This window comes from Aythya fuligula, chromosome 4 (genome assembly GCF_009819795.1).
Source record: "Aythya fuligula isolate bAytFul2 chromosome 4, bAytFul2.pri, whole genome shotgun sequence".
NCBI lineage: Eukaryota > Metazoa > Chordata > Aves > Anseriformes > Anatidae > Aythya > Aythya fuligula.
The window spans coordinates 67,096,914-67,111,148 of NC_045562.1; the positions used below are offsets into that span (position 1 = coordinate 67,096,914).

General features: G+C 38.5%; 1 protein-coding gene across 1 annotated transcript in view; it reads right to left on the bottom strand.

Annotated features, from left to right (window-relative positions):
- Positions 1-10,793: 10,793 nt before the first annotated feature.
- The window catches only part of DOK7 (docking protein 7), a 63,177-nt gene continuing 59,735 nt past the window's right edge, over positions 10,794-14,235 (bottom strand). Inside the window, exons 11-12 of the mRNA XM_032187140.1 lie at positions 12,614-12,766; positions 10,794-11,102 (exon numbers count right to left, since the gene is read on the bottom strand). Coding sequence (XP_032043031.1) covers positions 10,966-11,102; positions 12,614-12,766 — 290 coding nt within the window. The 3' untranslated portion in view covers positions 10,794-10,965. The remainder of the gene's footprint in view (positions 11,103-12,613; positions 12,767-14,235) is intronic.

Below are 14,235 nucleotides of genomic sequence, written 5' to 3' on the forward strand. Positions count from 1 at the left end.
AGAAATAGCAAAAAGATGGTCAGTCAGAATCAGCCACTGTGTGTGTTACTTAGATAAGTCCTGCGTCCGTGGTGGGTTAAATGTAGGATGATTGTGCATGTAAAGATTATTCTATAACGTGCAAGTGACCTGAACTGAAACAGTGGTAGCAGTCCTACTTTGAGATCCTGAATGTCTTATGTTGCATCAGTAAGCAATTTTTTTTTCTTTACCATTTTTGTTTTAATGTAAGATGTTACTTATATTCCAGAGAACCATAGCCCATCACTAGAAACACAGGCTTAGTATTAATAGTAGCAGTGAGTCAGTTAGTTCTTAATAATAGTATAATTTGAACATATGCACTATGTACATCCACAGAGGAAAGGCACTAAGCAAGCACCGAAATCTGAAAAGTTCTACGTTCAGAGTTAATACCTGCTTGTGTTTGAATCAAGTGATAAAATGCTAGCTGGGTTGTATGTGAATGGAAAAAAAGCTTTTACTGAAATGGGTTCAGAGGCTCCTGCTGGTGGAAACCTGTTGCATGAGGGGAAAAGCAATGATCAGTATCTCAGCCTTCACTGAAGGAGGGCAGAGAAGCTGTATACTCTGCACGAGAACATACATCACAAAGCTGGGTTTCACCTTTGGGGTGTACCTGAAATCGAATATGCTTTCTGAAGAGTTCTTGAAGAATTTTGGAACAGTAGAAGGTGCTGGCTTCACAGAACACGTAACTGGGGTCAGAGCAGCAGTCGTGATGGCTGTCTCTGAGTGCACAGCTGCTTCATCAGGCTAGCAGCTGCTGCCCTGGTGGGAAGGCACTCCCTGTAAACAGAGCTGATGGCTATACCACCACGGTGATCAGACTCAAAGGCCAGGTAAGCTCCAGCAGAAAGAGCACTTGGCAAGTGCTTCAAAGTACAAGACACCAACAATATATTTACATATCGCTGTAATTTAAAATTAGAAACAAGACATAGATCATCAATGGCACAGATTGGAGATTGGGATTAGTACAGTCGCTTCACTTTAGTTATTGAACGCTGCTGTAAATGAGTTATTGGGCCCAAAGATTGCTCATACAAACCTAGAGGGGAAAAAAATCCTAAGCATCAGTTGTTGCAGCCCCCAAATCCAACTTCCTCCTGAAATACTCTCTAGCTGAGCCAGGCTCTGCAATAACACAGAAGCCATCAGAAATGGTTTCCATTCCTGGCAAGGCTCTTTGCTGCTTTCTGTACTTTTTTAGATCTGGAGACAATGCACAGGCTAGTCTATGAAGCCCGATTCCCCTTTTATCTGTAGTCTATGCCTTCCACGTATCGACATATGTACATCCGTTAATTATTGCAGTTTTTAAGCCATCAAAACACTTAATGTGGTAAAAATAACAAGAGGGGGTAGTCTGAGATGATAAGAAATTTTAAAAATAGTTTGAATCACCACTCATATTTCTGTAAAAAGTAACAAAAATTCAAAGCCAAGAAAAAAAAAAAAAGGTATAAGTGAAATATTTAGATCTACATCCTGCCTAGTTCACGTATACAGTTCTGTGCTTCGTGCAGGGTGAATAACAGAGTTCACAGGTGAGACTGCATGGAAAAGATGACTGAATAGGAAAGCTCTAACAGCTTATCCTGAGGGTTGAACTTTCTGCTTCTCTTCCTTAATTGGTATTTTATCTGATCCTTTTGTAATTATTCAAATTACAGTTTTTTCAAACCTCTCTGAGAAACAACTTGTAATACAAAAGTGGGAGCAGAAGAGGGAGGAAAAGAACTGTTATTTATTAGGAAAAAAAGATTGTAACATTTTGTCCTTTATACAGCCTGTCAAACTCTGCCCTAAAAAAAAAAAAAAATCAAATTAAATAAATGTGTCAGTGATTTTATATAGCACAGATTTTATTTATTAAACAGGTTGGGAGGTAGGAAGTGAGCAGGTAATAAATACACCAGGCATTGCATACAACAAAAATAACCAAGTCTTTCTTAAAATAAACATTGTGTCCTGTGTGCTGGTAGAGGAGCTCAGATCATATCATCCAACCATGACAAATAAAGGACATCCACTGCAGCAAATGTAATGCTGTAATGATGTTCCCCGCTCCCCTCCCAAGGGGTTTTCATGCCTAAGAGATCAGGCAATAGCAAGAGTTTCTGAATTCAGAGACCATTTGCATTTCATAAGCTGCAGGTGAGGTGCCAACACCTCCCAGCCCCAGGAATCCAACATGCTGCAGTGCCCAGAAACCAGACCATGGCACTGGCAGCTCAGCTGTAAGCCGTTCAGCTCAGGAGTAACCTACACCAAGGCAACACACAGCTCACAGTTGGTTCGCAACACACTCATCGTCCACAGACCTTCCCTGTCATCATTTGCTACTGCTTTCAAAGCTGTATTTGGGTTTGGGTTTTGTTTTGGCGTTGGCTTTTGTGTGTTTTTTTTAAGGCACTGTTTCACATACAAAAATCTACCTGTAGTACATAGGCAGCTCTAAATGCATATTAAAATATCATTATTCTTTCCATAGTTTTTAATTAGATTAGAAAGTCATGAAATATGTCAAGACATATAATAGACTGTTACTTGAAAAACGGATCTATCCCTGTAACACAGAACAGAGAGCTATGAAAGACAAAGACTGCATTTTCCACAGACCCTGTGTTATCTAACAAAAAACCTTCGAAATACCAGAATCGGTGTTCTCAGATACAACACACACTTAACATATAATTTCAGGCCATTCACATGTCAGGAAGCAGGTCATTAATCTACAGAAAAAAAGACTAGATTTTTTTTTTTTTTACTAGCATCAACACTCATAAAATAGAAAAAATCCATCCAGTTTAGCCAAAATAAATTTATAAACTTTCATCCACAGGAAATACTTCAAGTTGAGCCATATTTAGTACAGCAATGATGGTAACTCAAATGCTATCAATACCCCCTAATGCACTCACATATCCAAATCCTCACCTTTATTATCCCACCACTCAACACGAGTGCTTTCCTAAATCAAAAAGACTACACAGATATTAATGCTTAACGTGTGAACATAAAAATGATGGGTACGTTAATATAGTATGTAGATAGTTTTTTACTTCACTGATGTGTTAACTTACCAGAAAACTATACACATCTGTTTTAATAATATTTCTTATAGTTTTAAAAATTGCCTGTCAAGAATGGATCTACCATAATTTAAACCTGGTGATTTTTTAAAGGACAAAATGTGTGTTGAATTTCTTTGAAATAAACCTCTTTCTAAAACAAACTGATATATAATGTACCACAGTTACAATTTTCCAGGTCACTTACTCTAAAGAGGGAAAGGAACCACATTATGTTAGGAAACATGCTGAGAAATGAAAGCCCACATATGAAACCAAATAATTTGCAATTCTTGGCATCACATCTGGATGTCTAGCATCAACTTCAAATTCTTACTTTCTAATTCAAGACATCTGAACCAGAACCATTACCTGAATGTCCTTCAATGGGGAAAGAGTTCATTCTCCAACCTTAATTCAGACCATGCTCTGTGGCTCCCACTTACCTTACTGGATGTGCATGTGGTCATCAGACCAGTAGAAAATCATAGTGCAAACAGTCTTCATCCACACCAGTTTGTGGGGCCATTGCCAATCTAGTATCTGTTCCATTCTGAAGAAAGCAAAAGGGGAGTGAAACAAACTCTGCAAAATCTCTGAAAGGAGAGACTTCTATGGCAAGAGGAATCATGAGTTACTGGATTAGGAATCACAAGTTACTGCTCATTTCAGTTCAACAGCAGGCTGCTGGCGGTGGGAAATGCAGCAAATTTCACCTGATTTTTGTTAGGAATTTTTCAGATTATACCTTTTTCCTAGTTCATACCAAACAGGAAAAGATTCTCACATGAAAAACCCATTCCAACTGTCTGAACAGCATCCACACAGGCAAATATAGCCTGGAAGACTGAAGTTACCTTTTTCCAAGCCCTTCTTCAAACAGCTAATAACCGTGATCTATACAGGCTGCATCCATCTTAGGCAATGTTTGCATTATCTGCAGTTTGCTGGCGTCTCTCTAAACCCTTCTTCCTGATTGATTACTTCAGGTCTTGTGCAAACTGACCCTCATTCCCTGGCAGAGAAATGAGCCTTGCAGAACTGCAAAGCAAAGTCTCCATTTGTGATTTTTCAAAGGTGTTCTTAGCAGTTGTTTGCCTTCTGATTTTATTGCCATCTGTAGAAATAGCTATGCTGGAATTTTTGGAATTAAAAAAATAAATAAATAGCCAATATACCCAAAAAGGGCAGTCAGAAGTTCAAATCAAAGTAGCTCTGCCACACAGAGGATTACAGAAGGAACAGGAGTGAGCATATTTAGCTACAAGAATACAGCGAGATTAAAAACGAGTTCTCTTTAGCTCCTTCAAACCAAGGAAAATAAAAATCCTGTTCAGCTTTGACCACCTACAACTTTCCAGTGCAGCCTTAGAGCCTGAGAGTTCAGGCCTTTTTGTACTCACAGCCTGAGAGCAGGGGGTAGCAGAGGCCTTTTTGTACTGTCAGCCTGAGAGCCAGGGGTAACACAGGCCTTTTCATAATGACAATCTTGCTGCTTGGCCACCAAGGTGTATTTTATCCACTCGCTTCCAGCTCCTGCTGCACTGTTCAAGGCAAGCACCTTGGCAATGTACAGACAAGGTTCTTGTGACAGCCCAGACTGAAGGTGTGAACAGCTGCAGACTGTAACTTGCATCTTGGCAGTTCCCCAACTAAATGGACAGCCGTGAGAGGGTCTAAACACATCAAATTCTGTCTTGTTCCATCTCCAGTAAGTCCCCCAACTATTATAAACAGGACTGACGATGCTGAATGCAGAACCAGGTATGCTTCAGCATCAGGCCAGGCTGCTCTGCACCAGCACTCACCCAATGTGAGTCACCCAGACTGGGCTTTACGCACACTTCTCTCCAAGGAGAAAAACAGCCACTGAAGGTGATTCTCTCCAAGGACCAAGCCATATATTCAGTACAGACTTGACCCCTTCACACAGCTGACGCAGGCACAACAGGACACGCATTGTCACACGTCCACCATGACAGTCTAGCAATTTGGAGTGGATGCAGGCATTTAACTATCACACAGTTTCTACTCCATCTCTGGTAGAGGTGGCACAGCAGATCTGTTTGAGGACACAGCAGCAACCTCAGCCTGATCCAAGAGATTTCGCATCCTTGCTGCATCCACGAGAAGCAGCAATGCAAGTGGCAGACTCCTGCGCCCATCCAAACGCAACAGTTCATAGGCATGAACACTCTCCTGCCACTATCCTACTCTTTTCTCTACAATCACTAGCAAATAAAAACTTGCTTTCCAGCTCTCTGCTGACACCTACCTACTTCTCTGCCAAACTCCCAGTAGGAATTTTTTGCTGTGCTTCTGAATTTGTGGCAAGTACTGCGAAGCTTTGCTTGTAAAAGGACAAAGTGCGTGCAGCAGCCAAGGGCATGCCACAAGGCACGTCTTTCAGCAGCAGCAGCAGCAGAGAAACACTGATCTGTGATGAACCCGAGCAACTCCTTACATAATAAAATTTTGGTATCCAAAGGCCAGATTCCCTTCTGAGTACACAATCTGCTCTATTTTCTGTATGTTGAACTACCCATAAATTGTTAGCTCAGCCCACAGATAAGTAAAATTTAACTTATACAATATCAGGTGCTAGGATATTATTATTTTATTATTTTTTTAGGGATTTCACAACAGTGTAATGTAGAGATAAATTACTGTCAGGCTAAATCTGCTTTCTGATCCCACCCCCCACTACACATTCCTCAAATAAACTGACACTTCTTATTTCAGTAAAATGGTGATGTTACATACGCCTCGGTGTACACAGTGGGATAATAAATTTGAATTATTTCTAGATGCTCTGATGCAGACAAATGCTCAAAAGCAAGTAAATTTTAAAGTTAACTTCCCCTCACTCTGAAGTCCTTACCAAACTCAAAGTTCACTTGGTAGCTGCACTTTTCCAAACCTGACCACTGCATATTTTATCATAATCCAGGATGTGAATTATTTGTACTCTAGGCTGTATCCACTTGATCATCACAGACCAAAGTGTCAGAGTGAGGCTACCATGAAGCCCATCATCTTTCAGGGAGAGCATGAAACCACAATCATCAGAAAAAATCCTAACTGGAAAAAAAAAAATAGCACTTTTCTTTAAATCTACTCACCCACACTGAAAAAACATATGTTTACATAGCTAGTCCTTACAAAATTCCACTGAATAAATTCTAAGTCTCCCATCCTTACTCTGTTTTGTTTGGTCTTATTGCTGCATGATGTTAAAGTAACATTTGTTTTCAAACTTGACTGCAAAGTAATGCTCATGTAGCTGGCGGAATGATAGCTGAGGATCCTCCCAGGTAAACAGGGACACAAAACTGTAACAATGTCATCTAAAAGAATGCAGAATTTTCCCAGAAATGAGCAGCCAGCAATCTAAAAAATCCCATGTGTTCTTCATGTGATCATTTTAGCAAAGAATGTGTATGTTATCCTGGCCACACTGGAAAAGGTACTAACTGAAGTGTGCATGTTGCAGCACCATTTTTATAAAGTGTAATCATCCATAATTCAAATTCAAGTATAGTTTTCCAAGCTACAATAATTAAAACTTGTTTGTTTAAGTCTACAGCAGGGAGGAAAGTGAGGAATTTTTCCAAGCTGTTTGCTAAAAACAACTCTTGGGGCACATTTTCACACACATTTAGATACCTAAAGGCACCTACTGGCATTTTCCCTGCAGGTGCCGCAGTGCTGTTAAAACCCAAGCAACTATTTGCATCATTCGACAAGAAAATGCCTCCAAACCCCAGCAGCACGTTTTTGACTTGGAGAAATTCCATCATCGAAATATAAAACTGTTCCATAACAGTTTGTGAGCAGCACCATAAAAACACACTGGAGCAGTAGTTACATTTGGCAGTAACCGACGGAGCAAGACGACCAGAGTGAAAGAGGCACACACATGTGACACACAGATGTGCAAAACAGATGCATGGCAGAGACAGCTTGGCGATGGCATAGATTGGTCCAGACCTAACTGTTATGCCCAGACACTTCCCTTGCTGACAGCCTGCTTTCTCATCTCTGAGAGCACTGTCCACAAACTGGCACATTAATATATTTCAAGAACATCCTACAGAAGCATCAGCAGCATCACATGGTTTTGTCCTTCTCATAGTTGATTCCCATAGTCCTGGTAAGGGCAGGGGGAGAGAAGGGGAGAGCTCACTAAGAGGAGACTGCTAAATTAAAAATGAGCAAAGCCTTCACTTGTGCCAGCAGAAGTTATGAGTCACATTTATGACCAAAAGTATTGGAGTTGTTTTGTTTTGTTTTTGTGCAAAGAGTTCTGAAATTGTAATCATCTTACAACAATCATAACCCATATTAAACTGCATTTTAGACCACTTACACCAGATGTGTGAGTAATCCCCCAATTATTTGGACATTATCGGCATTACCAGTGTTAACCAATGGAAGCTACATGGTGAGCACAAGTCTACTCATAGGATTGCAACTTGGCTTTCATTTTTCCCAGTTTGCCACCGGAAATAGGAGGCACTTTATTTATTTAGAAATAATAAAATAAAATAAAATAAAATAAAATAAAATAAAATAAAATAAAATAAAATAAAATAAAATAAAATAAAATAAAATAAAATAAAATAAAATAAAATAAAATAAAATAAAATAAAATAAAATAAAATAAAATAAAATAAAAGGGTTTGCATTTCTGTGAGCTCCTGTTGTTCTAGTCAGAAAACTGTGATTTCCTCAACAAAAATGTCAAGCCTATAACATAATAGCAAGGATTGCAAGGTACTATAAAAACGAAAAGCAACCGATTTTTAACAGGCACAACAGTAAGGTTTGACTTGCTGCTTCAGCCTCCTGAACATTTTGCAAAGTAATTTAGTGCATGAGAATAGGAACCAAATTAAAAAACAAGTAAAAATCATCTTTTCTATTTGACTTATTCAAGGTAAGTACAAAAAGAGAAGTAGAAATCTGTAAAGCAAATTACTCCATTTGTGGAAAGCCTTGTAGGATAATTATGTTAACATTAACAAAGACTATAAATATATCCAACCATCTAGATAATCCTAGCTGAAATTACTATGACATACACAAATCCATGCACACAGAGAACCACATGAATGTGCTGATTCACACCCCCTTTAACCTGAAAAAAAAACACATTTTAACACTGTGACTCCTCCTGTAAGGCCAGCAGCAGTCTGATGACCTTTAACATCTCATCAAATCTCCTCCTGTGCTGCAAAGTCCCAGTGCAAGCAGTTTTAAGCAATCTACAGAAAGGCAGCCTTTGCAGAGAACCTGGGTGATATATTTTCCTGGTAGGTACGTTTTTACAATAGAAATTTTGCAGCTTCATTATATATCACAATGCTGCAACTATTACAAGTACGGTCCTGTAGATGGGTTGCTAAATGCTGAGTCCATGAAGGTGAAAAGCTCTGCTCCATGCAGATGTCAGATCAAGGCCAACGTATGACTTGGAGACAATACACAAGGCATTTGCTTCATCCTGTTGTCACACATCCTGCAACTATAGGAGGTAGAAAGCAACTCACTTCATCATGAAAACAGTTTTGCACTGGTTATGGTACAGCATAATGAAATCCACTACTTACATCTAAACACCAGCCTTCTGAGACCCCAACTTTTTACTCCAATATCAGAAGATAGCTCTGAAACACTGACTAAACAAAGACTGAAAGTGGAAAACACTGCATTTCAATGCATCAGGCAAGCAATGCACATTTTAAATATCAAGTACAAATAGGCACATCACAAGGGTTTTGTCCCTGCAAGTCCTCTAGTGGCGATCTCTTAATGGAAGAGCAACTATTAGGCCTGGTGAGCACTGGGCCCTGATATCCTGTTCCCAAGGAGCTTCAAGTCCAGGCTACCCTAGTTGTACTAAATGTGTGTTTATAATGTAGATCACCACTGCCCATTTGTCAAATAATAATAAATAATAATAATAATAATATTAATAATACCACCACTTAAACTGGGAGTCTCATAAGAAATATTCCTTTTTCCCTTCAGAAATAAGTTAGGCTGATAAAAAGGAAAGTACATCTCAGCACAGAACAGATGACAATGGCATTAATCAACTCTCAAACGAGTATTTTTTTTATTTGAGAGATTTCTGATATTTTACATTACTATTGAGACTACAATCAAATAAATTTAAAGGCCAAAATCTGTCTCAAAAACAAGCAACTGCCTCTCTTACCAGGTCACATAGTGAACCCTCTCTTGCACAAAATTTACATTCAGCAATATTATGAATTATGCATATCTAAAAAACAGAATTGGGCTGTGATATTGTGTCTTATGAAGGCACAGTCAAAAGATTGCAATACCCAAGATATCATTCTTGATAACCACTGGAAGCCAAAGGTGGTACATTATTACAGGTCAAAACTTTGTTTTCTTTGTAACTACACTAATTTTTTAGTGTAGGATAACTGCCATATTTACATTCACGTTTTATTTAAATAACATTTTGTTTTGGGACAAATACACAGAAAACAATAATTACATAGACAATGCAACACAAGAAATTAAGTCAAGTTTTGTATCATACAATCTCATTGTACAAAAGCAAGTTGGCAAAGACTTGTGGATAAACCTATATTACAAGAGAACTTTTTTTCTGTTGATTCTGTAGCATATCTGAAGACATGCTCTTACCCAGAACTGTTTTTTTGCTATTTAGGGACAGTAAAGAATTATTTAACAAAAGTTTTAGCGTCAAGGTGGATGATTCAATTTTGATGCTGGTACATTAGGCATAGTTTTGGAGATATAAATAAAGAACTCACATTCAAAAGTGACTGTTTCTTTTGAGTAACTTGTTTTTAAGCTTTTCTGTATGAGAAGCGTGAAACCTCATTTTATAAGTCATGTGTATGTTCAGATGCAGTAAAATTTGACAAGAATTACAGGTACTCAGCAGTGATGAAAGCAAAGTTCATGTTGTCTAAAACGGAGCTTTTAAGAACAGAAGCACCCTAAACATCCCTTCAAATTACTAAGGTTTATAAGTATAATTAAATTATGTTATATATGTGTGTATGTGTTCTTGTCTGTGTGCACCCTTGTCTGTACGCACTCCTGACACCACATCTTTTAAAGCTGAGCAATTTTAGCCAAAGCTACAGAACTCTTGGTGAGGTATAAAACTGAATTACCCATAAATCTTTTTAAGCATGTCCATAAAAGAGCATATAAATTAAACAAAACTGTGCCTGCAAAAATCAGGCACTGAGTTTTCTTGCTTTTGTAAAGTTTCATTAATATATTAATAAAGGTTTTACATAATTTATACACTCAGATATATACATATATTTTATCTGTAATGTGTGCTTACATACATACAAATGCACGCATGCAAACTTATGTGTACACATACCACACACACACTCACATTCCCTTACCTGCACACATTCAAGTTCTTTATCTTTAAAGAAAATGCCACAATTTCATAAATGCTGGGATTTGTTCCAGGTTCTTACATGACTTTAGACTTACACAAAAAGATAACTTACATCTATTGTATATGGAAAAAAACTCTGGAATTTACAACCAAATTTTAAAAAGAACGAAAGGAGGAGAGAACGAAAGGAGGAGAGAACAAAGGGAGGAAAGAACAAAAGGAGGAGAGAACGAAAGGAAGAAAGAACGAAAGGAAGAAAGAACACGCACACACCCCTCAAGCTACCAGCTTTCCAATTAGGAATCAATATATTGGAATGAATCTGGTATAAATGCAATATTCAGTGGCAGCTTTTGTATTTTTAACAATAAATGTGAATCTTTTGGAAGTTAAATTAGTACCAGCTTATGGTGAGCAAAATGTTCTTTGCTAGACAGGTCACTGCTGAGCCCCTTTCTTCTTTTGCTCCAGCTCCTGCAAGCGTTCCTCCCTGCACTGCGCATGCTGTGTTCCCACTTTGTGGGCTGTCTCGGTGGCTGTGATGTCAATCTGTGCATATCGGGATGATCCACTCCCTGAAACACCAAACAAAATGGTATAATAGACAATACCACACAGTCCAGAATAAGACTGACTGAGTGTTAAGCTATTGAGAGACTTCTTCCTTGGATTTTCTATGTGGATCTTGGTCTGGCATTGCAGCAGTCTCTATAATGGAGTAAGATGATAAACACAACTAAAGAAGCTTTGTTATCTAGATATTTCAGGTATTTGCTTTTCATCAAATGAGAATCTGAAATGCTTGTATTTCTGCTCCAAGTTTTAATCTTCACCCCTGCTCCTCCCAGTAGATGACAAAATTGAATAAAATGACAATTTAGTCCAATAATAGTGGGGACTGCTAGCGTTAGGTCAGAGGTTGGACTCGATGATCTTGAGGTCTCTTCCAACCTAGAAATTCTGTGATTCTGTGATTCTGTGATAATTGGCAATGAGATAGATAAAAGCTGCTCAGCCTGTTCAAGAGAAGAACAGTTCTGTAAGGGTGCAGACATACAACTCCAGAAGCTGGAAAAACTTTAATATGAAACATTAAAATAGTTATTATCAGCACCTTCAAAGTTATACAAGTTGAGCATGGGTTAGCGTTTGACATTTAAGAAAGTTCATGTCAGTTTATGGAAATAAATCTCTTCGTTCTTAATGCCTTAGTTTACTGTCTTTAAAATAAAACATCACTCTCATATCTCAACAGGGTGTTATACAGAGATCTATATTTATTAAAAAAAAAAAAAAGTGCTAGCATTTCAAAATTGTAAACATGCTGATATTAAAGGTATTAAAATTAAAATGTCAGTAGCTGAAAATTAAGCATGGAAAATCTATCAATACTAAGGAATTGAATGCCAAATCCTGATTAGGATTAGCTGTCTGTAAGGCATTCCTCCTTACACCTCTAAATGACCGTACATGTTAGTTATAATGCACATTTATGTGCTAATTCTCCAAATGAAGCATTAGAAGTAAATACCCATATGCAGACCAAAGAATCAGGGGGTGAAGGGGAATCAAATGCTTCTGCTAGCTTCCTCTCTGCAGCCTTTTCACATGGAAAGCAGACAGAACACCATATTTCTGTTCTTAAGCATTTGCTGCATGGCTCTACAGGCAGTGTCTTCTTCAGTACCTTTAGAAGCAAGCCTTGTACACCTACACCCACAACCCTGTCTCTGAAGCCAAGCAAGGAAAATTAAACAAATGCAGTCCTAATACATGCAATAAAACTCTTGAGAACATGAAGCAAATTACTGTCTGTCAAACTCCACAGACATAGAAATGTTCACTTTAGGATTGCATATACAATGCACCTGTCAGAGGGATGCAACATCTTATAGAACCTTGTTAGTTCAAAATCTTTCTCAAAAGAGTCAGCAGCTACAAGAAGTGCTTCACAAACGTACCTGGGTACAACTCCACAGTTAGCCAGAGGCTAAATGGGTAGATGAGAAATTAAGATTCCCCATACCATGTACATTCTGCGTTACTGCATCCTTTGCTGTTTAAATAGTACTGTAGACTTCCTTACCTCTTATGCTTGTGGTAGGTTCTTGAAGTTCCAGTTCCATGTAATGAAGTTGTTTTTTGGAAGTCGGACTGACAGGAATATTAACATAGGTGGCTGTCTCACTGTGTGGTCGATCTGATGCAGGTACATCAGCTGAATAACCTACTGCCCCTTCTAAAATAAATAATATGTTATTATAGACACTGTGATGACCAGTGATCAATTTCATAAAACACACTGTTCTGTCAAATATTCTGAAAGAAAACATTTAGCAGTAACAACTCAGCTCACCAAATGGTATATTTGTCAATCCTAAATGGGACATGAGAAGACCAAAGCTTCTACAGAAAATATTGTCAGAGACCGATCAAATCAGGAACTACGCAGAAGACCACAGACCACTGCCTGTGATCTCATTGGGTTGTGTCAGAAAACAAACACTGCACAGAATCTTTCTAACAGATGCAAGGTATGCAACATTACTTCGCAAGGCTATCAGCTATATCTCAGATTAATAAAGCCTTACATGAAGCAGCCTGTTCTAGGAAGATATGGACTATTATAGCACGTGCAAGAGAGCACCCAAAACCAGTAGAAGTTCAGAAAGCATGTCACAAAAACAGAGACTGAAGAACTGCTTAAAACAAGGGAAAGGCAATCTTGTGCAGACAGCTTTCCTAGGAGGACTGATGCCAAGTGGGGACAGACCAAGTAATAAAAGATTTCAACTGTAGAAAAAAAAAAAAAAAAAGAAAAAGAAAAAAAAAAAGAAAATTAGACAGTTGGAAATATATCTTTAATAGTTAAGATCACAAGAACACTAAAGATAATCCCACAGAAGCTGAAGAATGTCTGCATCTAGAATTGTCTAAAAAAGAGAGATGTTAATGCCTACCAGGAAATAGTTCTCTATAGAACAATTGTGACTTAAAGGGGACTATATTGTCTATTGGATGACTTCTCAAGACCCCCTCTAGTACTATTTCCAATTATTCTAATCTTGTCAGAAGTGAAACTAAGAGAGAAGATAAAAGGTTAATGTTCCATTCACTGGCCTGCCAAGCATTTCAGCCTTCAAACCCCACCTGACATCAGGCACCTACATCAAGCTTTTCAGTCTTGATGAAATACCAACAGAAAGACTTCCCAGAATTACTTGGGCTATAGGAGACCCAAATACAAAGCTGTATTCTGTCTGTACCTAGACAAGGCTTTGAGTCCCACCCTTATGGTACTATTCAGAAAGCCAGTTATCACCTGTCTGCCCAGGCCTGTTGGAGTTCTTACCATTAAACATTTTCTAGGGCGGTGCTCAAGCTTACAGTACCATGGCTGCTACATTCTCACAAGGCATGGGTAACTTAGAATTCATAGTTCAGGTCAGCACAGAGAGATGACAAACTGCAAGTTTACATGCTCATCACCAGGATCACCAGGATCCACCTATGCACACTCTCTCCCATCATTTGTTTTGTGAGTTGTACCCAACTCAGGTCACCTTATAGGCCAAAATGGAAAGCCTGTTTTGAGAATCACAGAATGGTTAAGGTTGGAAGGGACCTCTGGAGGTCGTTCTGTCCAATCCCCCTGCTCAAGCAGGGCCACCAAAACCTGCTTGCCCTGGACCATGTCCAGACAGCTTT